General features: G+C 39.1%; 1 protein-coding gene across 1 annotated transcript in view; it reads left to right on the top strand.

The window, feature by feature from the left end:
• Positions 1 to 24454, top strand: part of LOC146001666 (uncharacterized) — a 147159-nt gene that overhangs the window by 113584 nt on the left and 9121 nt on the right. Inside the window, exons 10-14 of the mRNA XM_083139283.1 lie at positions 3146 to 3315; positions 4407 to 4588; positions 7330 to 7441; positions 19756 to 19935; positions 23001 to 23099. Of these exons, the coding sequence (XP_082995409.1) occupies positions 3146 to 3315; positions 4407 to 4588; positions 7330 to 7441; positions 19756 to 19935; positions 23001 to 23099 (743 nt within the window). The remainder of the gene's footprint in view (positions 1 to 3145; positions 3316 to 4406; positions 4589 to 7329; positions 7442 to 19755; positions 19936 to 23000; positions 23100 to 24454) is intronic.

The raw sequence follows: 24454 nt of genomic DNA, 5'->3' as shown, positions 1-24454 counted from the left end.
TTTTCAGTTTAAGTTAGATAAAATTAGGTTTTTGGCTTCTTGAATAATGTGAAAATAATGTAAGGAGAGAAATAATTATCGAGGCAAGACGGAGCATGTTTATACCCCTGTTATTGTTAATAGCACGTATCCAAGGTGGTGATGAGGTGGCTGGAGCCCCTCTCAGGAAATGTTTCAATTTACACTAGATAAAATTAGGTTTTTGGCTTTTTGAATAATGTGACGATGATTTAAGGAGATAGAAAATTATCGAGGCAAGACGGAGAATGTTCTATAACCCTGTTGTTGATAATATTGCACGTAAAGTTTTCTTACGCTTTCGGTGTTGTCGCAGCGCACTTGAGCACTATGTAGAGACTTGTCAGCATTTGGAAGCTGCACAACAAAGGTAGCGCCACACGTAGGGCGATTCGTTGTAATTTCTAATCTCTGGAAGGCGGGAGAGGGTACGTTCTTGAATGAGAGAAGGATTCAACTACTGGCAATATTAACGAATCGTTTTATCTGCGGAACGTTCTAGAATATAATGAGGATATAAATACGCGGATTCAATTTTTCGGTTGATCTGTACGAAGAATCGTTAATGAGATTTCAGAGGTAAGACAATTCATACAGTCGATTGGTGATCATATCAATCAGCGTCCTCTGGTTGCTTTATAAGATATAGTAATTCGAAAATGAAGACATTGACGACAGCAGAACATCCGGGGCCTCAGAGTAGTGCTAGCTCGGTTCGAAGGCCGAAGAGATAAAGGCCTCTCTCTCTCTAAAGTGAATATTTCAGCAGTACCGGGTATTAAAGTGGTTTATTAAAACAGAAATAAGCTGTATAGATCAACAGAAAATCAAAGTTTTGAGTGATGATTTAGTATTGCCAGAACTAAATTTCGTATATGCAGTCCGAGAATTTCATGGTAAAAAAAAAAACAACTTTTGTTTAAGCCTACTGGGTTCGAAACACATTCAAACACTTAACTACCATAAAGAGACAGCCGAAAATTTTATGAATGTCGAGAAGAGAAAGGAAGATGTTGCATATGTAGACATTTTAGGCAGAAATTGCAGGCTGTACCAGGACCCAAATCAGGGCTCTACCAACTGAGCCACCTAGCCATCCTTGACTTCAACCGATTTTTCGTTAAAATGTCTACATAGTACATGTCCTGTGTATATCAAATCGTAAGGTGTTGCCTGTATAGTGAATAAGCACAGAAAATATAGGAGAGAGAAGAAAACTGAGGAGCATTCCCACCGGTTGAGGATAATTTATTTCTGTGGTCAACAAGAGCTACTACTTCGAGGTGACAATGACAGTGGCCTAATAAGGGAGATTTCACACCGTGTCGCCTGAGGATTTCACAAGTCGAAATTAGGTTTGTGCGGCCTTTTGTATCGCTACGGTGTGGAACGTTGCTGTTGATTGGCCCATTCCAATTGATATGTATTGCGTGTCCCTTCAGTCACCTTCCTAAGTCTTGAAAATCCAAGTCACAAGGATGGAAAATTAGGGCCTTGTTAAGGTTAGGCGTGAAGGCAGGCAGACGACAGCACCCTAAAGGATCATATCCAAACCTGCAGGAAGAACGCATCTTACTTCAATCTCCAATATGGAATGATAAAAACTTCTGGTGAGTTGATTTTAAAAAAACTGTGTCCGAGATAAAGAGAGGCGTGCCCAGGATTTTCGGAAGGGAGAGGGGTTACGCATACTATTTTTGGTGGTCAGTCCTGATTTTGCCATTTTTTTCCTGTCTTTGACGTTCCTCTTTTCTTTTTCTTTTTCTTTTTTTTTTAAAAAAAAGGAATACTGGGTCAAATGGGGTTATGACCTCACCAACCCTCCCTTGGGCACGTCACTGGAGATAAATGAGTAAGCATTTGATCATACTGGGAAACGAAACATTAGATGTGTTGAGAACGGAAGGGTTTTCACTGTGCATTAATTGTTTCGTGATCCACCTGTATTCGAGTAGACTTTCTTTGTTTCGTGCCGATATATGACAAGACAGCGGAAGCTGTGACAGGCATTTTTGAACACTTGTGAGTGCTAAGGCCTGAATCTGAACAATTTGGTGGGTTTTGGCTTTTATACGAGCTGCAAACATGGGAGGACAAGACAAGTTAGTGGTGTTTAGGCTCGAATCAGAGAGAAATACTCGAGAACTGTCTGCGTCCAGTTCGCAACCCACAGTTTGAATCTCGCGTTGTCGAGTGGATTGTCCATCCCGTGCATGTGTAACAGCTTCGTAAAAACACTCAAAGACACCATAGATGTTTTTATGCCAGATGAGAAGAAATGGACAAACACACATACCGAGATGGTTCCGGCACACAATGTTAATGCATGGAAACAGAGGAGTCGAGTGGTAAAAAATGTTCCGATTTCACGTTCTCATTAAAATGACAGCCTTACAGTGGCGACGATTTAAGGGATAGTTGCTCCCTATTGCCTCAACATTATGGCCTCTTAATGTTAAGCCTTGTCTGCCAAGAGAAAGTAAATTTTCCTTGCACCGCCCTCCGCACCCCCCCCCCCCCAATCATTTTGGAACCCAATTGCCACCACTGGTCTTGAACATACAATTGTGAGGTTCTTACTATACCCCTTAAAAAAATGGTGTTGAGCCCCCCCCGAAAGGAATTCCTGGATACGTGCCTGTCTCTTACATTGGGTGTGTGCTCTAAGGTGCAAGCTTTGGGTGCCAACTATGGAATGAACGCTAGTTCGAATCTCCCGGGGGAAGCGTAACAACTTTCGTCCTGTGTATGAAACTGGTGGCCCCCCTGCATCATGAGGAAATTAGGGAGCTACGAAAGAGTAGTGTAGAGTAGAAAATCTACAGTAACAACCGGGGTTCGTCATGCTGACCACACCACACCTCACCTCGGTAGGTACTCACTGGCCCTCACAGAATGTTACACCATGGGTTATTAAATATGCTAGAATAAGAAACGTAATTACATAAAAATCTCAGCTCTAGTGATAAGATAGGTTTTACACCTAATGTGGTTACATCTGTTAATAGAATAGTGAGGCAGTGATGAAGGAACCAAAATATTTCTGATGTTGAGTGAGAGGGACTTGTTGGAAAATGTATAACATTACTCTCTTTCCATTTGGGTTTTCAAAAATCTTTACCTGCAGGTTGGACCTGTCCCATATGCACGTTAGTCAATGCTCCTACAAGACCAGGATGTGCAGCCTGCACTACGGAGCGCCCGACTGGTTATGTGATACCAACTGAATATGAGGCAAACAAACAGGAAGCAGATCGTATGAGGAGGGAAGAGGAATTGGACCACGAGCTGGAACAGGTATGGTCCATGTTCTTTAGCAAAAATTTGTCAAAAACTTCCATTTGAAATCCCCCACCTCCCTTCCTTTACACATTATGAACATTTTCATGGTAAGGCAACTTGAGAATTCCTCTTTAATGGTCTCTGCTATTGTCAGTATTACCACCTCTTCCATAATAATAAAATTTGCGATGATATAAAGCAAAGTGATGTTATAGAGTAAAGAATGTTGTAATTTGATATTCTCATATTTTATAGATAAGTCTAGTGGCAATATGATTCAGACCAGCATCTGTTAATTAAATTCTAATGAAGTTCTGGACATTAAGGCTTAGCTTCGAGCTATTTTGCACTGTCGCCCTGTCACATGTGGGGGAGAACTGGTTGAGGTTTCTGAGTTTTTACCAGAAAGAAAGTGGTACTAGTTTACTATCCTTCGGACAGATTTCTTCATTTCTACAGAAGAAACTACTTACCGTAATAAGTTCCTGTAGTATTGTCTAACATCGGGAAGGTGTTTGTGTGAAATTCAGGTAACTTTTCCGTATCCTGGAAACGGATTTCTTCAAATTTAAAAGTTTGGGGCTCATTTGGTGGCAGGTGACTCCTGCCAATTTCTAACATGCCTTTAACAGGGAGTCTATAGAAAAAGCCGGAACGGAGCGGAGGCCGGGCCGCGTCAGTGGTTGGGGGCGGTAGGTCAATTAACCCAGGGGCGGAGCCTGGAATTGGTGGGAAATTTGGACTCAAAAATTTCAAACGAAAATAATTTTTTACTTTAAATTTCTCACCGATTTCGAGATGGATAGCCCCAAAAACCATTCACGGAATGTTCCGCGAAGCAGATACGTAAGTAGGAATGTCAAAAATTGACGAAACGAAGAGTTTATAGGTGTCTGAAGGATAGTAAATATTTACCAAGAAAGTTTCTTTATTGATGTCCCCAAGAGTATTGTTGTGACTATCTTGGATGTTTTTATTATGTTGGGGACACATGATATAAAATATTAAATTTTTTGATAATGTTTGAAATGTACATATTTAGTATGCATTACATCTACATAGTTTTCTACCACTGAGAAAACAATGGTGATGTTATTACGTTACAGGCCAAAGCTCATGAGAAACAGGAAGCTGAAGCAGAGCAACATCAACATTATCTTCAGTTGGTTAATTTGGACAACACTGATGTAGTACAAAATAGTGAACATTTTGAGTGCTCTGTGTGCTTTACTAACGTTGCAGTTGGGGAAGGAGTTATCCTAAGGGAGTGTCTTCATACTTTTTGCAGGTCAGTTCATTTCTGTTGTATGTAATCTGTGATAAAATGTTCCCATCTTATTTCAAATCTTTTTTAACATGTGAGTAGACTGCTCTTAATTGTGCTAATTGACAACCTTTGGAAAGCTCCTTTTTAAATGTAATTGAGTAACAGTTAGTTTGCTCGAAAAATTACTTTTTTTTAATATTTTATTCTAGATTACCTGTGGAGTTCATACACAGTTATGCATTGTTGACATTAACTACATTATGCATGTTGAGAACATGTAAATGCATGACACCGTTGTAAATAAGACTGTTAATTAGTAAAACAGTTCTTCTTTTTCATTACATCCGCTCTGTAATGAAATATTCATGAAATAACAGTGCCTTATTTTCCCTGGCCTGTTTGTTTTAATTAGGATTGTATTGGTATTGGCTGATACCAGTGAAAGTATCTAGGTGGAATTTACGAGGGTGGTTTGAAAAGTTCTTGGAATGGAATAGAAAGAAACGACTTACAACAGTGATTTTTTTTATTTTTCAATGTAGTCTCCCTGTACACTAATGCACTTGGTCCAGCGGTTCCAATGCCTTGATCCCATCTCGAAAATTAGATTCCTCCAGGCCTGTGAAATACGTGTCAACTTCGGCTATTAGTTCTTCCTTTGAAGAGAATCTCCGTCCACCGAGGAAACTTCTGAGTTTGGGGAAAAGATGGAAGTCTGAGGGAGCCAAATCAGGCGAATAAGGTGGATGTGGCAACAATTCGTAACCAAGTTCATGAATTTTTGCCATGGCAACGACACTTGTGTGAGGGCGCGCATTGTCCTGATGCAAGATGATTTTCTTCCTTGCCAAACCTGGCCTCTTTTCCCGTATCTTATGCTTTAGTTGGTCGAGGAGATTAGCGTAGTATTGTCCCATAATTGTTTGACCAGTGGAAAGATAATCGATCAACAGAATCCCTTTCGCATCCCAAAACACTGACGCCATTACCTTTCCGGCCGACCGTATTGCCTTTGCTTTCTTTGGTGGTGGTGAATCAACATGTTTCCACTGCTTTGACTGTTGTTATGTCTCTGGGGTATAGTAGTGGACCCACGTTTCATCTGTCGTCACAAACCGGCGCAAAAAATCTGTTTGGTTTCTCTTAAAACGAGTCAAACATTGTTCGGAAATGTCCACTCTGATGCGTTTATGGTCCTGTGTTAAAAGTCACGGCACCCATCTTGCAGATAATTTTCTCATATCCAATTCAACTGTTAAAATGTGATACGCCCGTTCGGATGACATTCCTATAGCTTCAGCAATTTCAAGCACTTTCAGTCGGCGATCCTCCATGACCAATTTATGCACTTTTTCAATAATTTCTGTGGTAGTAGCACATTTTGGGCGACCACTACGTGGATCATCATCTAAGCTGTCCCAACCAAATTTAAACTCGTTTGTCCACTTTGCAACAGTTGAATATGAAGGAGCAGAGTCCCCCAGTGTGTTCAGAAAATCGGCATGAATTTCCTTTGCTTTCATACCTTTCTTTACGAAGTACTTAATCCGCTCGAATCTCGATTTTTTCCATCTTCACAAAGCACTGCACAGGAACAACTACAAAGTGACGTCCGCACCACAGATCTCTACCCAGAACACTGACGCGCCACGTGTTTATTAATAAAGGATGGCCTATTACTATGCGGGAACCTCGTTGTCCTAGCACTGACATCTGGTGGTGATTCCGAGAACTTTTCAAACCACCCTCATACAATAGCATATTTTTTGGCATTTTGGTCTTTCGCAGTGTCTGTAAAAATGGCATGGAATACTTTTAGGGAGTCTAATTACCCTGACAGTTAAACAAAATCCAAGGTTTTTTTATTTTGGACCTTTTTATGTGAAAAACTGAATTTTGTGATTACATAACATGTTTTACTTACGTGAAATTTAGAAATTTTCTTATTTCCGCGTTGCACAATTTAATAGTTAAATCCTATTAATTTAGAAGATCCTCTGTCTTCATTCACTAAGGGTACGGCATCTGGAGCGCCGCCGCCTGGGAACTAACAAAGCAATGACGAGGTACCATCTCCTCTCCAGGTGCCGTACCCTTAGTGAATGATGACAAAGGATCTTCGAAATTAATAGGATTTAACTATTAAATTGTGCAACGCGGAAATACTAACTAACTAACTCTCTAGCCTTCTTAAACCCGAAGGTTCATGGCTGCATCAACACAGGCCTCTCTATCCTGAGCAAGATCTCTATACTCTTTTCCATCCCCACTGATTTCCTTTAGGTCCATCTCAACGTTGTCCCTCCATCTTCGTCTTGGCCTTCCTACAGGTCTCTTACCATCAGGTTTCCCAACAAGAATCCTGTAAACTCCTCTTTCCTCTCCCATTCGTGCCACATGGCCTGCCCACCTAAGTCTTCTTGATTTAATCATTCTAATAATACGAAATTTCTAAATTTCACGCAAGTAATTTTAAACTGCATTTACCGCATCCATCATGAACATAACATGTATTTTAATATTCTGATGTAATTCTTGTATGAAAACATACTGTTGGTAAATTGATGCATTTTATTGGCATGGAATTCTTACAAATTAATATTAATTAATACTTTGAAAAACTTTTAATAATTACAATTTTCACGCATCGGTATCTGTGGGAATCGGTAAGGGTATCAGCATTGGTATAGTTATATATTTGAAGTGTTACAAACTCTGCTCTAGTTTTAATAATAATTATAAATTATCTTACTATATTACAGACCATGCCTGGTGAACACAATCCAGTTCACAGAAGAAGCTGAGGTAAAGTGTCCATATCGGGATGCTGATTATGCTTGTGATAGCGTTCTCCAAGAGAGGGAAATCAAAGCTGTAAGTAGTAGAAGCTGTTGGGGAGCTTTCAGATTGAAAGGACAACTGACATGCAAGCTACAAGGAACTTGTGCAACTTGTCATGTCACTCGGTTGTGAAAGTTTGCATTTATTTCTGAGGATTTGTTTCAGAGTGACTCATGCCAGCTTGTAACTTTAGTCTGACAGCTGCCGTAGATTAAGTAAAATTCTGTACCCGTACACCTATACGTGCACATAATTAAAAATATATATTAAATATGAGATATATATATAATTATTTTATATTATCATTGTATCGAACATTCAGCACGTCTCCAAGTCCCCATAAGTTCTGGCGAAGCCAAGCAAAGGTAATTTGCCTTATTCTCTTTTGAGAGCCCACAAAAAGGGAAGGCTATATTTACACTTTCTCTCCCAGAAACACTGTTTGTCTTCCCAACGTCTCAAAATTTTCCATTCTTCCCTGCAACCAACCCCCTCCTCCACGTCATGTAGAAAACCCAAACCAAACTGTGGATTTTGGCGGTTGAGTGAAATCAGTGTGTGTCTAGAGTGGGCAGTTTAGAAGTCAGTCTTAAAATGGGTTTGCTGAACAGTCTGTGCCTAGAAGTTGTACGGAAAAGTCTGTATATATGTAACTAGTCAGTGTCCAGAAAACAGGTGTGAACTGTGACGTGTGCTCCTGCGACCTGATGCATGTGTAGGAGTCGTCGCCGGAGGGCAGTGCAATTGACACCGCTGGAAGCGGCAGACTGTGTCACAGCGGCCAGTGTCAGAGGATGATCATTGGTCCAAACTCTATATCAGTGACAGACACCACGGGCATTTGAGCATCCAGGTTCACTAACGGCTAACAATGGACTTCAGTGGACAGTAAGTGACAAACTTCAAAATTCAGTGGTGGACTTGAAATTCTCACATTAGACAGATGCATGTAGTGAATCTTAACAAAAATACATATTTACATATTACAGTTCAACAATCAAGTCCTTATATAATTTCAAATACAATCCCCTCCTTTTCCATCATTTCAATAGTATTTTCTATTTGTTTGTGTGCAGGTACAGCAGGCCATCGAACCCTGGACAGCTTGGTCCCCAACCGCCTATTGTTCGGCTTCAACCAAGCAGCCCAGGGGGCTGTACGGCCACAATTCTGTTCATCATTTTCGAGGTCCTGCTACATGTTTGTCGGTTTTGTTACCAACACCTAATTTCTGTGATTGCACTGCCTTGCTTATTATTAAGAAAATTGGAAAAGCCAAGATCAGAATTTTTCAATTGTTGTTATTCTGTGAAGGTCCTTCTTAACCTGTTTTTCATCATGTTGACAATGTTCACAAGAAGTGAATGAAACAGTAAGCGTATAGTGTTGTGTATTGTCATGCTGTGTTTTAGTTGGTGTTTGTGTACTTTATTTACATTAAAATTGTCTCGAGTTTGTTAAAAACCAGATGTGTCATGTTGGTTTTAGGGTCAGCTCAGTGTGTCCATCCCTTCCTCGGCCTTGTTTAACAACAGTCCTGAAGGCTGTGACGTGTCTTGGGGCATACTAGGACATAACAAAGGAAAAGGCAGGGAGGGAGCCAGTGCAGCATTGTAAGAACATTGTCTGTTCAAAGAAGAAAAGCATAACCACCACCTATCACTCAAAGTTTTTACCTGTTTGTACATATTGCTTGCATTGTAGAATTATTTGTCTTACAGTTTATGGTTCTTACAAGTATATACACATAATTTGATGTAATATTTTGGGACAACACACACTTCCTCTCTTCAAAATATCTGATGAAGGGAGTGTGTTTCTGAAACATTACATCAAATATTGTGTATATGGGCTTGTATCAGCCGTTGACTACAAGATAAATAATATTACTCAAAGTGTTCTGTTGTTCATTTGTTTGACTTGAATACTTCTAAACTTTGGAACATTGAAGCAAATGATATGGCACACATCCAGTTCATAACAAATTCCCATAAATTTTACTGTAGTGAAAAAGAAAAGATAAGTCTATTCAGTGGCAGCTCGTTGTTCAAAAAGTTGGTGGTTGCAGCAAATATATATATAATATATTTATATAACTTTAATTTGTATATATATCAGGGTGGCGACAGACCTGGAAAACCGGGAAAAGTCAGGGAATTTGAGGTGTCAAAAAAAGTCAGGGAAATGTCAGGGAATTTCGTTTTTATTGACTTTTTTTAAAAAAATTATTTATTGAAAGAAATCGTTATGGAACTCTGCACGGCAACAGAAAAGTAAGTTTCGGCCTCATAGGCCCCTTTTATGCGCAACACAACCACGGCGCCAGAAACCAGTGATGGCAGGAGGAGAGGGGGGGAGGGAGGGAGGGAGGGAGAGAGAGAGAGAGAGAGAGAGAAATAGAAATAGAAATATCTCTCGCCCAGGCTTCTCGGTGGGAATTTTAAATTCGAACACTCTTTGGAGGAAAATTGTTATAACTCTGGCACTATGGGAGCAATCTACTTTGGATAACTTTTTTTTTTGCAGCTAAAACATTAGAGCATGCAACCGTGTACAATTCAGAAAACCGGACCGAGGAAGGATGCTTGGGGGGGGGGGGCACATCCCCCAAATTTCAATGGAAAAAACATAAAAATCTGAAGTTTGCCCCCTCTTCTCCCGCTATTTTGGGGAGAAGACGCGAACTTTAGTATTCTTTTCAAAGAATGGATATTTCTTAAGAGAATGAAACATGTTTCATGTTCTTGGGTGCCATACAAGTTGAATAATAAGCCAAAATGTGATTATTTTTTTTGAGGAAAAATAGGTAATTTGCATTTTTGGGGAAAAAAATTGTTATAACTTGGCCACTATTAAAGCAATCTACTTCGGCTAAGTTTTGTTTTTCAGCTAGAACATCAGAGCATGCAACCGTGTACAATTCAAAACACTGGACCGAGGAAGGTGGGCTTAGGGGCACGACCCCGAATTTCAATGGAAAAACAAAAATCTGGAGTTGGCCCCTTCTTTCCCTGCTATTTTGGCGAGAGGGAGCGAACTTTAGTATTCTTTTCAAAGAATGGACATTTCTCAAGAGAACGTAATATATTTCATGTTCTTGGGTGCCATACAAGTTGAATAATAAGCCAAAATGTGAAACTGTTTTTTACGAAAAATAGGTAATTTGCATATTGCTCAGAAAATTGTTATAACTCGGGCACTATGGCAGCAATCTACTTCGGATGAGTTTTGTTTTGCAGCTAGAACATCAGAGCATGCAACCGTGTACAATTCAGAATGCCGGACCGAGGAATGGGTGCTTGGGGGGCGCGACCCCCGAATTTCATGAAAGAAAAACAAAAATCCGGAGTTGGCCCCCTCTTCTCTCGCTATTTTGGGGAGAATTCGCAAACCTTAGTATTCTCTTCAAAGAATGGACGTTTCCAAATGAGTTCGGAAATGTGGCATGGATATGTTTGGGAGAGGGAGTGAGGTTAGTCATCAATATGAATTTCCCAGGCTTGTTCCAGACCTGTGTCAGAGTTTCCACCCAAACATAAGAGTATGAAGTCCAAAAAGCACATTCATTTCGTAATCAGCACCATGGTACCATATGGTATCATCGGGCGAGTACGATCTTACTCTGATGATACCATATGGTATATATAGGGATAAGAGCGGGTGGCACCGTCCGATAGTTGTCGCACGTCGTAGTAAGGCATTTTGTTGGGCAAACTGAAGAAACATGGAAACAAATAGGTTCAATTGATACATACGATTTTTGTCGAATATCGCCACCTGACAAAGTATCTCACTACAACATGCAACAGAAATTGTATGGTCTGCAACATCCAACAAAAATCTTATGCATAAACAAGAAGCGCTTTAGACTGCAAATATGCTGCTGGAATTTTATTACTCTTCTGGCTCACTTCACCTTATTTAATGTAGCAGTGCTTACGAAGGTCTTCTTTCATCATCCTGACGTATTACTGGTTTCGAAGAGTTAACATAGCCTAAGTTTACAATGACATTGCACTATTCTTAGATATCAAGAAAAATCCAACCAAATGGGATATATATTGAATACTATCACGAAAAAGTGAAACTTAAATCTGCATTGGTGAACGTTATAAAAATTGGCAAGTGCATGCTCCCAACCTGAAATTTACTGCAAAAACAGCAGCATTGCAATGAAATTAATGCCACTCTCTGTCCTGTCTGTTTAAACTCATGAGAGATGGTCATTAATCTCTCACTGAGTGAAGTTAATGTCCAATATTATGAAATAAAATACTAATAATAAATACGTAAATATTTTAATATATTTACTCGAATCATCCAATCATAAAAGCAAATCACTTTCTTCAAGAATTGACTTTTCTCTGCCAGCCCTGCTAAATTTTCACTTTCCATCTACTGACTTATACGAGGGGTGGCCAGAAAGTAATTTCTGATTAGTAGGGACATTGATTTTTCGCAAACGTCAAAACAGTGAAAAATGTTAATTGCTCCGAAGTTATGTTTAGGAATGTGCAGTGATGTCTGGACACATTTTTCGCCCTTTCGAAATATCGAAATAATGCGAATTCGGCATAAAATGTGAATTGTTGGCGTTTTTAGCAATTTTTTTTTAAAGAAATGTCCTAAAACAACGAAAAATTCCATGAAATCCAACATTCTTGTATTTTCTAGGCCACGTTTGTGTACATAGAACATGCAAGTTTTCCAACATTTTACTCTAGAGTAAACTATAGAGTTATACGTACATGAAATAATTCCGACAGCCACATTAAATTCATGTATTTCCCACGATATTTTCAACTTCTATCAAAACCATTTGAATCACAGAGCAAAGTGGCAGCGTTCTAACAGGAGATCGAGTGTGTATCTACCGTCACACGTGAGCCACATCTTCGTATTTGTCGCACGAGATATGTTTTGAATTACCAAGCTAAGTGTGCACTATCGGCATTTGTCGAGCGTAATGGAACTCAGTTGTTAGGGTGTCTGACTACCATGCGAGAGACCCGGGGTTGATCCCCTGCGGGAGAGAACCGGGATGTTTTCCACCTATTCAAACTGCTCCGGAGCCCACCCAGCGTCATATGAAGTTGATACCTTGAGGAAACTTTGAGGGACAAAGGTAGCCAGGAGGATGGTGCTGATCACATCACCCCTACCATCAGCCATGATCCAGAAAATGTGGGGCCCTAACTCCACACCCCTATACACCTTCATGGAAAAGTGCAGGGGAGCACTTTACTTTTACGTCCTCAAAAATCTGTTCCAACATATCAAACTGTCACGAAAATACGTAGACCATGTGACCTAAAGTTCTAAAAAAAAAAAAAAGTTCTAAAGTGTTCCCCTGTGCTTAGCACCACGCCATGAAGGCGTATAGGGGGTGTGGGGGTAACGCCCCACACTTTCTTGATCCGGTCGTGAGTAGGGGTGATGTGATCAGCACCACGCCCCTGACCACCTTTACCCCCCAGGGTTTCCCCCAGGTACCCATGTTATTCGATGCTGGGTGCTGGTGCTGGATGTGGGGCCACTTCCAACCGTTAGAAAAGTTCCCGGATTTGACCTACAATTTAAAATAATAGTTTAGAAGCCCACTGGAGTATTACGTTTCGGTATATTTGGCACATAAATGTTCTAAAACAAAAACGCGAATTTTGGGAAACGTAACACTAACAAGTCAAAAAAAGACAATGCCAATTTTTGGTGCCATAATATATCGGTATCTGTCACGTGAGATAGATTGATTTAATTTTTTTGGGTGCGTCGCCACTTATGGTCATTATGCACCCTTCAGTATACACGGGGAAAATTCCATTATCTTAAATCCTTACGTTAAAATTAAAATAGGGGTATGGAAAATAACTTTCTCAAAATAACTTTCAAGATATCAAACTCTCACGAAGAGGCGTAAGCCATGTGACGTACAATTTGAAACAGTAGTTTAAAAACACCATGAAGGTATAATTTCAGATATTTGCCAGAAAGTGCGCTAAAATGAAAATGTGAATTTTGGGAAAAATAACACCGTGTAGTAAAAAATAAGAAATAAGAAAATACACCAATTTGAAAAAAAAATAACAAAATATCAAGGTCCCTACCGATTAGGCATAAATAAAACAAGAATATCAGTTGTAATTTATTGCATTAGTAACAGTGAGTCCTAACCTAATCTTCGGCATAATCACCACCGTTGTTCTTTGTCGTAGCATGGCACTAAATTTTCTATGCCCATGGTATATGTGTCTGACAGCAAAGACTGGAACTATCTCTACCGCAGTGTAGCTGTCAAATCCTTGCCCTGTCAGAAAAACGTCTTCAGTTAATCAAAGAGATGAAAGTCGGTACATTCAAGGCCAAGGGCGCCGACTTTCCAAAATTTCTGTGGGTGCATATCAATGGCGGTTAGATCTGTTAGTATCAAGTATTGTATACTATAAACAACTTACATGCACAATGATTGCAAGAGGCAATGATATTATCAACACGTTACTAAAAGAAAATACCACATTCATACAAATTAAAGTGAAAAAATCTTCACAAATGCAAATAATTTTAATTGTATTGCAGAAAGAACTACGCAAGGATTTTGTTGTGATCAGAAACTACAAAATGACTAACTTTATGTACCAAATAATAATAATAATAATCATGACATGTTAACTTTCAATATAAAACACATTCCTTCTTACGTCATTTGCACGTATGAATTTGTTTGCAATTTTGGTAATGTCAATATTTTTAGTCATTTCTTTATGAACATGCAAAATTGCCAAATCATTCAATCTTTTTTTGGGTCATTGTTGACCGCAAAAACATTTTGAATCGTCTAAGTGCTGGAAATGACCGCTCAGAGGTACAAGAAGTAACAGGTATAGTTAAAATCACCTGTACAAACTTCACAAATTCTGTGAGCATTTCACGCATGGGACCACTGTTTTCTCTACTTAAAATATTTGTAATGTCTGACAAGTTGGCCACTTTTTCTTTGTTCGTTCTGCACACATCTAGAAACATGTCCCTGTGCAATGTTAGCTTGTCTTTATCAAAGTCTGTCCCATAGAACTGCAGAATTCGATCAGCACCAATTTGACCGATAGCAAAAGCTTCAAGTTGTGAAATAAGTTCCAAAACCTTTGTTTGAAATCTACGATTTAGCGAATCCACAGGCGCACAAATTATTTCAAAAAATATTTGTCTGTACATTTCCTCCGGCGTTTGATACGTATGAGGATCACTACGGTCATCGTAGCATTTTGGCATCTTCCTTTTTCTAGGCAAAACTGGTTCATCAATGTTCAATTCCTCCGCTTTCATCATGGTTTCATTCCACAACTCAAAAAATATATATCTCTTTGTGAAGCTAAACTTGCAGACGAAGTTTCCACCAAAGTTTTGATTTCTCGGTATGACAATGATTTCTTCTGAAAAGAAGAATGAAGTTGTTCAATCTGCCGAAAACTGAAATTAACATTTTCAGGAAAATAAGAAATCTGAATTGATGTAGGTTTGAAAAATATCCACTAGCCTTCCCACCGACTTCACTTTTTTCTTCTGACAGATCTTACAAAAAATTCAAGAGAACGTCATAATTACTTTCCAACGATTGTAGTGATTTTACCCTCACACACCACCTTGTGGGACAGAATGGTCGCCAACAGTCTGGGAATGTTTTTTTACAACACCATCTTCGTTGTCTTCTTGTAGCGACTGTAACACTGCTAGCCTCTTTGGCGAATGTCTTACAAATGATATTAATTCACGAAGAATCACCAGAAAGTCTCGCACATAACTGATACCTTGCATCGCATCTTGCACTACCAAATTCAAATTATGCGCCGAACAATGAACAAATATAGCTCTCGGCTCCAACTGAGTAATCCTACTTTGTAACCCTGTTAAATGTCCACTGACATTACTCGCGCCATCATAACATTGACCACGACAGTATTTTATGCCGAGAGATAAATGTCTTATGACATCCTGGACGACTTCAAACAATGTCCTAGAACTTGTCGAAGCTACTTCATAGAAGCCCATAAACACTTCTTCAACTTGCAGATTTTAATCGACAAATCTGAAGCATATTGATATTTGTTCCTTCACTGATATGTCGGAAGTCTCATCTACAATGAGAGAAAAATATTGTGCCGCCTTAATATATTTCGCAATATTTTGCTGTACATCGCTGGATAATAAAAGAGACAATTTCGTTCAATATACCGTGAGAAACTCACTTATATGTAGTTCGTTGCAGCCAAGATTTCAACTCAGGAGCATCTTCTGCTCTAAGCAGCAGCAACTGATGAATATTTGATGCTTCATCGGTGTGACCCCGAATTGCTATTCCTCGCTGACTTGAAAATTGGAGGGACGTTATTATCTTTAAAATCGCCTTGCGTGCATTTTTCATATCTCCTAATTTATGTGTTGAGATAAGAGATGACACATTGGTTCCTTGTTTCGTAGTTGCCAGAGCAGTCACGGACGAACGATGAAGTGTACATTTTTCGTGAACCCTGAAACGTTCAATTGCATTTTGCCACTGGGAAAATCCATTTCGAACAAATGCATTACACGAATCCCTGTCTGCAGAAGTAGCAGTTGCCGACGGAAGCACTACACTGGAATCAAAAGTGTTTTTAGGCACACTACAGAACACTTTGTCCAATTCTTTGTCGTAATAAATCCAAGGAAATGTATTTTTCCATCCTTCATGGTATGACCTGCCTGAAGATTTCTTGACACTTGTTGCTAATGTACTACAGGAACTGGCAGAAGACACATTCTCGGGTTCCTTATTTTTTGACTGAACATGCTTTTCACTATGTTCAGTGTCAGTAATATCCACCTGTGATGACGACGACAAACGTATGACAAATTTATCCATAGCGACCAGCAAACCTACTGTTCGAATTCGAAAGTAAGCAAAGAAGCAATACTCAATATTGTGTTTCAGCTTTCCACACGCGTCCCGTGCCACGTTTGAAAATTGCGAAAATGTTTGCCTGGCGAAGAGCTTTTGCTCCACGCATCCGGTCAGGAGACCCTCTTCTTTGTACTAACTATTAACATGGTAACACCCCTTTTTTCTGAAAATGAGAACTTCCCAGTCTACAATCTAAGTTCCCGCGTCCTTCCAAGCCATTGTCTCTCGGAGAACAAACAAAACGATAACAATCCAGATTACATGAAAACAACTTCACTGAAATCGTAATCCACGCCGCTCTTATCTGATTGAAACAAACAAAAGAAGAAAAAATCAACTATTGAGGTAGTCGGTCACAATCGGCTTTCTTGTGCTCAATATCGGTCACAATCGGCTTTCTTGTGCTCAATATCGGCAAGTAGTTATTTTAAAACAATTGTTGACGAATGGTGTGTGTCACTTGTAGTGTGTCACTTGTAAGGAAATATCAAAGAAGCCGAAAAGACGGGATTCTATTCACAATACAATATACAGTAGATCGTCGATTATCCGAACGTCGGTCAACCGAACGACCGCTTAACCGAACTGTGTACTCGCTCACTTTCAGATATCTGTAATGAAAAAAGTACGTGACTTAGCTGCTCGTAAGCGTGTAGGCTTGCTTAGACAGACCAAAATAAAGGATTTTTTTAAACGTTAATTTTGTGTACTGTGTGTATTGTTCATGCAAAATGCGTATGTAATATGTACATATTTTTGTTTAATAAACTGTACCACATACTATATATTCCTACTAAAGTTGCCTTTGTATGTTACTTTGTAATACATACTTAAAGAGATGCCTGTTTTTATGAATAAATTTACTGTACAGTACTTCTTTTTGGCAAATAAACATGTACAGTTCGATTATCCGAACAAACCAGTTTTCCGAACACCCATGTCCCCCAATTACTTCGGATAATCGACGCTCTACTGTACTTCCATTGTTATTGTGGGGACTGCCTTTGACTTGGCCAGAGACAGGCAAGGAAGGGGGGAATGTGTTGCTTGGTTGCCTTTGCACAAACACATTTGAAACAATTATGTTTTAGAAGTTAGAATTTTTAACTTCTATCTCAATGTTTTAATTGCTTATTATGTTTTGATAATGGCAAGTGAGAAATATTTATTTTATTTTGATTTTATCAAACTAAAATCTTGTGGGTGTGGCGCACCCACAAGATTATTTATGTGGGTGCTCGAGCCCCGGAGCACCCACGTAGTCGGCGCGCATGTTCAAGGCCAGGGCTGTACAGGGAGTGGTCCAAGATCTCTCACCTGAAGTGATGCAAAGAGCCCGTGTTTACTCGGCTGTATGGGGTTGTGCACATTCGATTGGCCTTCCGTGAATTGTCTGCACCCTCGGCTAACCATACTATCACTCACGACGTCCGGTCTGCACACCTCACACGATTGCTGGTGGCTCTGTGCCAAATTCTGAGCGTGCAATGTAGGCTACATCGCAGTCTGTTGTATGAGAGCTGAAATGTTTAGCCTAGAACTGTCCTAAAACGATACAATGTTCTTCGTATATGAACTTTCAGAAGCTTTTATTATTAGAGTATTCCTGTTTTAATGTATGGTTAGCTAAATCAGGTACTTATACAATGCAATTCTATAAATTCCTTGCGTTAAATTTCTAATACCTACATACCCTTTTCGTCAGCATTAATGGTATAGCTGCATGTTGTCAGTTTCACAGTACTTCACTTGGATATACTGTACTGAAGCAGAAATCCCATTGATAATGTAAGGAAATATGACACTTATTTTGTTCGATTCAATTGTTTCACTTATATGCAAGAGTTAAGTTGTTTGCTTTATAGAGAAGAGAGAAGTAGCTTTATGCATTGAGAAATGAGTCCGCACTCGTGGTTCTTGCAAGCAGAGGGTTCCAAACCTCAGTGGAAATATCAACATATAATACAGAGAATGTATAAGGAGACTGATAAATTACAAATTGTATTTCTTAATCATTCACTCTTCAGTCTTATCTCATTTAGTCGTAACTTTAAAAATAATCAAGTATTTTATTTTAAACTTAATGCATATAACAAAATTCCATAATCCTTCACTAGCTTGTGAATTGTAATACTTTTCCAAATTCACTATTTTGCAATTTGAATTCAAATCATAGAGAATAGAGAAATTAATAGTCAATTTCATAGAAGATAATATTGGTACTTAACAAATCCATGCGTGGATCTGTATGAGTTTCTTATTTCCATTTGCAAAAACATCGATTTAGTTTATTTTGTAATTGTCAGGGAAAAATGTAAATTTTGTCCTGGAAAACCTGGAAAAGTCAGGGAATTTCATTTCTGCTTGTTTGTAGCCACCCTGTATATTTATAATGTAATTATATGTATTTATAATTTTATATGTGAGTGACATGTGGCACTTTCGAGGAGTACAATTAATAATCATCATACAAAATTTGAAGTTTCCATTTATTCGGCAGCAATATTATGCAGAATTGTGTTTTTTGTGATTACGTAAGAAGTACTTCAATGTTCGGATCCCACTTTAAACTGCAGGCCCAGTCCCGATTAGTCTTTCTGTGCATAAAGTGGATTTAAAAAACAACAAATCAAATCAAATTGTTACAAGTTTCAAGTATAATTTAAACTTGGTTAAGATTCTCCCCAAAATAAAATATTTCTCTTTGCTTAAAGTGGACATTTTGTCTTTGCTCTACGACACAGGACAGTGAGAACTTGGCTGCTGTTCGAACGCTGCTGCTCTCTAACGGTGTACGAAAGAATTAGCAATCAAGCGTTTGTTGTTGGTCCGTCCTCTTCCCTCACCTGCCGGGGTATCCGAAACGGGTCGCCTGACTTTGCTGTGTTGTAAACCCATTGCAACCACCAAGCCGACTGAAGCAGGGGATAGGAAGAACAGCATTGAACTTCGCTCCAATACTCCTCGCTGTAGAGATCAGGCCGTTCCTTCGCTTCGCAAAGCGTACCTGTGCGTCTACTCGTACACTGTGAAATCTCGCAGGCTGCCTCCTTTCTTTTAACAGATCATAATGGAATTTGCTTTAAGAAGCAATGAAGGGCAAAATTGTTTGTTTATGTTCAATATATTTAATAGGAAAACAAATGAAAAAGTATACTAACAAAAAGTATGAAATTTTGTTGTAAAATATCTGGTCATTTTGCAACACTGCAACAATATCAATAACCGCCCCTGAGTCTATTACTGCAAATACATGATCTCTGTAGTGTTGTTTCCATATTACACTGCTACAATTTTTAAGAAATTTTTATTTTGTCATACAGTATGTTCTGGAATTAAGTACACTGCTGCCATAACTGTGCGTAAAATAAATTATTATTATTATTATTAAATAATATATTAAAATTATTTTCAGCTTGTCCCACCTGCTGTATACGAGCACCATCTTGAAAAGTCTGTAGCACAAGCAGAAAACAAGATTCTGAATGCCTTCCACTGCAAAACACCTGATTGCAAAGGCTGGTGCATTTATGAGGACAACGTTAATGAATTCCGGTGCCCAGTGTGCACAAAGACAAATTGTTTGACATGCCAGGTAAGAAACTTTTATTGATTTTAGTCTGATATTTAGTCTGAAATTTATAAGTGGGGTATTCTCCCAACAATCTTTCCAGTGTGTATTTTATCTTCATAGACAGCAACATGCCAGTTTATTGGAAGTTCCTTGCCCTATATCATAGTGTTAATGTACATTGAGAAGTATATTTGCTTCCCAAGTACTATTCATGGCCACTTGTCCTCTCACCCATACACCAAGAATAGAAAACGTAATGATATAGCATACACTTTAAACTGTAAGACCAGTCTCAATTAGACTCTCTGTGCATAAAGTGGACTTAAAACAAGAAGAAAACAACAATTCAAACTCGTAATAAAACAGGTGCATGTCAAGACAAATATACCTTCAGCAGTGATAAACTTTAGTGTGACTTTCTGCTAGTTTTACAACAGAACACAAACTTTGTTGGTTGCATAACTATCCATGTTTTTTTGTACTCATGGATGATTTTAATCATTTGCTCTCGGTCTTTATTCTGTAGGCCTTTCATCATTGTGTCCATGGTGAAATAAAACAAAAGTACTTTTGAGCGTTGTTCTAGTCGGTAGGGAGTCTGACTGCCATGTGGGAGACCCAGGTCGATTCATGGGCTGGGTGATCGAAGGCCGGAATTTTTCCGAGCTTGTCCCTGCATAAAGCACCCCTGGGGCTCACCGAGCCTCAAATCAATGGGTACCTGGCGGTAAAGATGGCCAGAGCATGGAGGCTGATCACATTACCTCCAAAAGAATGGCCGAGATCGAGAATGTGCCTTCATGACACAGTCCTATATGCATTGTGAACTGTACCTTACCTTAACTTTGAGCCATGTTAAATAATTTGCATCTTTTCGTAGTGTTACATGATGATCTGCGACAGTGGTGGTGGTAGACAGACACAGAGGACTGCCTGTCAAGTTGCATGTTGACCCTTAAAAATGTGGTTAGTTTTTAACTTTTAAACAGCGAAAATGAAAAATTTGGCCAAGCCAGCCCTGGCTCAGTGGTTTAGTTGGTAGAGCAGTGGAACAGTATAGCAGAAATCCTGATCGAGCTTGCATTTCTTTTGCTAATATTTCTATATTGGTTATTGTTATTGCTACCCAGTCATCAATGGCTATTTTTAATGCTACATGATCATTAACTATTATTTCTTCTCAAAGTGTTCGCTAGATCACAGTCTAGGTAGTTCCGCCACCTGTGATATGTGCTAAATTGGAAATCATAGATATTTTTGAGAGTAAATATTGATAGATAAGTTTTTTTTTATTATTATTATTATTATTATTTTTTTATTGTTTCAATTCGGACCGCAGAAGCGAGATGCTTGCAGTGGGCTAGTGTAAAGTTATTTTAGTTCAAGTTATTATACAGTGTGTTTTTCTGTCCCTTGTGCACCTGGCCAGATGGCAACTCCCGTCAAAAAGCATGTTATATCTCCTCTATGGAAACTGTTGACTTCAGCTACAATTACATTCAAAATAAGCACGTGCCTTGTCACAGGGGACTGAATAAAATTGTATTTTGTTGTACGTATGTGCAGTGGCGACCGGCGGCAACTATAGTGGTTAGTGCCAACGTGATAAAAAAAAAAACACCTCCACAATGTCCTTCCTCCTTGAGGTTGCGCCACTGTCCAAGATGTTTATCCTTGTTTGGTAACGTGGAATACAATGTGTGTTTAAGTAATAACGTACTAATCCGATTGATCTTCACTCACTAACCTATCTTTATACACTACAGGACACTTCCCTAAAAATATAACAATTACAAGAGGAAAGGAAAAACAACTCCTATCACCTTCTCCTCCCCATGCACACGTATTCTAACTGGATGTCGAAAATATCTTTGTTATGAAAAGAAATTGTCGAAATGCCAAAGGAAACTCGCATCATCATAGGATTTTTTACTTTTATATTTTAAAAAAAAGTCTGCATGGCCCTCTTGGTGCATCTGTCTATTATCAAAAATGTTCATTTAACTTTGGAGAAATACTAGGTTCATTTCTCCAAAAGTAGGCAGAAATTACTTATTGTCTTACAAATCAGTCGTATTTATCGACTTTTCTCTGAAGGTGGCAACTGTGTCAACACTGCGAAAGTTCCCTCGCCGTGCCAAGCGAAGACGGGCACGGTTTCTTATGGGCTAACCCCGCCCCCTGTCACTTTGTTCTCGGCTCATGGTGGAAATGTTCCTCGCGGAGACTTCTTCAACCCTCTGCACGTGTGTCAACTTGGTTAGGTCCTTGGGTTAGGCCAGCTCTTGGGCAGCACGGACTGTTGCCTCACGAGGGTATGAACGAAACAGCTGGCGTTGAAGTGAGGAGGTTGGGACGGTCGTCACGTTAGCTTGACCGATTGCAAGATTCGAATCTCCTTGTCTGTAAACTATCAATGTATTCATTTAACAATACTTGGCGAGGTATGCGTTTCTTCTGAGGGTAGTGCCATGACACGGCGGCTCTACCCCTTCAGCCGCCGCTGCGTATGTGTAATGTATACGTATCTGCCATTATTAAAACTATAGCAAGACACAAATAACACTTGGAAAACTAAACACTTAGTAAACACTTTATAAAACAATAGAAAATCACAAGCACACTTGTAACATGTAAACACTTTAAAAATACAACTGGAATGAATTCGCGAAGTTACTGAAATGGAATGGGGTTAAGAAATTCACAGGTTATGCACAAAGCCATATGTTTCAGTTTCTGCTCTGGTGCTACGAGCTGTTAGGAAACTTAAGTGTCCCTTTTAGCGTGTCTCGTTACCGAAGCTCCACAAAATTTCCACAAAACATGCCAGAAATGTGTGGATGCACGAGGACATTATTTCCAACATATCCTGTGAGAAGGTATGTGCTTATTTTGATTGCAATTGTAACTCTAATTCTGAGAACTTGAATCCATTTCGAAGCCAACAATTTCCATAGTGGAGATTTCACATGTGATTTGATGGGAGTTGAAATCTGGCCAGGTGCCAAGCAGATTGCTGACAGGTGCACAAGAGACAGAAAAATGCTCTGCATATCTTACATATTTAAATGAATTCACTTTTTCAGGCTGTCCATGATGGAATGAACTGTAAAGAATATCAGGAGCATGTTAATCAGGAATCTGCTACAAATGCTGAAGCCAGAAGAACCAAAGAAATGTTAGAGGTTAGTGTGATATGTTTCCTGTGTGTGAACTGTTGTTGTAGACTTCAACACTTGCTTGAGTGCATCATGAGTTATGTTTGATACATTTGCCCAGAAGAGCTTCCATTGTAATTTTTCGTTAGGTCTGAACCAGTACATGCTTTGAACTGAAATCATTACCAGTGGAGATATTCTGTTGATTCCGACTGATAGTAATAGATAAACGTGAAGGAGCTTTAGGTAGCTCAGGTTCTTCTGCAACCATCTCACCTATCAAGGGTCTTACTTTACAACATTGTAACAGATTCAGATATAATGAGCTGTTTACTTACAAAATTCACTTTTCTCACACAATTTTAGCACAAAATTAGCAGCAATCACAAAACTTGCATTATTCCCATAAATAATTCTACAGAAGCATTGCCGCATGTTAACCAGTGCCCGAATGAGGGGGGATGTGAGGGGATTGTATCCCCCAGCTAGTAATATTTTTGCAAAGCATCCCCTCAGCTGTCCCAGTGTCCCCATGTTAAACTATTGGAGCATCCCCCACATTTAACTCCAAGGCTCAACCAAATAGCCCTCCCTGGGTTCGATACCCGGTGGAGGCACATAGTGGTTCGAATCCTACTTTAAACTGTAGGTCCAGTCCCGGTTAGCCTTACTGTGCATAAAGTAGACTTAAAACACCAATCAAATATCTCCTCGGCTAACATTTTCCACTTCAATCACTGGTGTTAACTTCTTGTTAGTAAACCAACTCCCTACATAGTTGATGATTTTGAGTGGTCAATTCATGCCAGGGTTCCCACTGATTGAAAAATCAGAAATCAGCCTATAACAAAGAAAATTGTGGAAAAGTCAGAGTGATAGCATTATGTGCTATAAAGGCTAAGGTTGCATCTTCAAAACCTGAAATTCCCTATCATGAAGACCAGCAAGTTACAACATTATACAATCACCTGGAAATATGGAAATATATATGGGGGGAATGCAAGTTGTTTTATTTTTTACCAAAATGTGTTGGGAGCTCATCATAGCTCATCATCAAACATGTATGAATAATATCTTGAGCACGAGATGGTTCTTTGTGTGTGTCCTTTCATCAGCTTCATCTAATCATTGTTCATACTCCACATCAGAATTAGCCTAAAGAGATAGAAACTAACATAAAATAAAATGTATATTGTTTGTAAACCAAAGTTAGTTACTTACTTACTCGGATTCTCTTCTACCGAAAGGTGTCGAGGTTTTGCAGAGAGCTCTCAATTGGTTAACGATCCTCTGCTATCTTCCTTGCTTCATCTCATTTAATGCCTCTTCTGTTCAGGGTCTGCTCAATGTTCTTGTTCCATGTTTGCCATGGTTTTCTTTGG

This window comes from Lepisma saccharinum, chromosome 17, assembly GCF_977018435.1.
Source record: "Lepisma saccharinum chromosome 17, izLepSacc3.1, whole genome shotgun sequence".
Taxonomy (NCBI): domain Eukaryota; kingdom Metazoa; phylum Arthropoda; class Insecta; order Zygentoma; family Lepismatidae; genus Lepisma; species Lepisma saccharinum.
The sequence above is the reverse complement of the archived record's forward strand: the minus strand, read 5'-3'. Positions and strand labels throughout refer to the sequence as shown.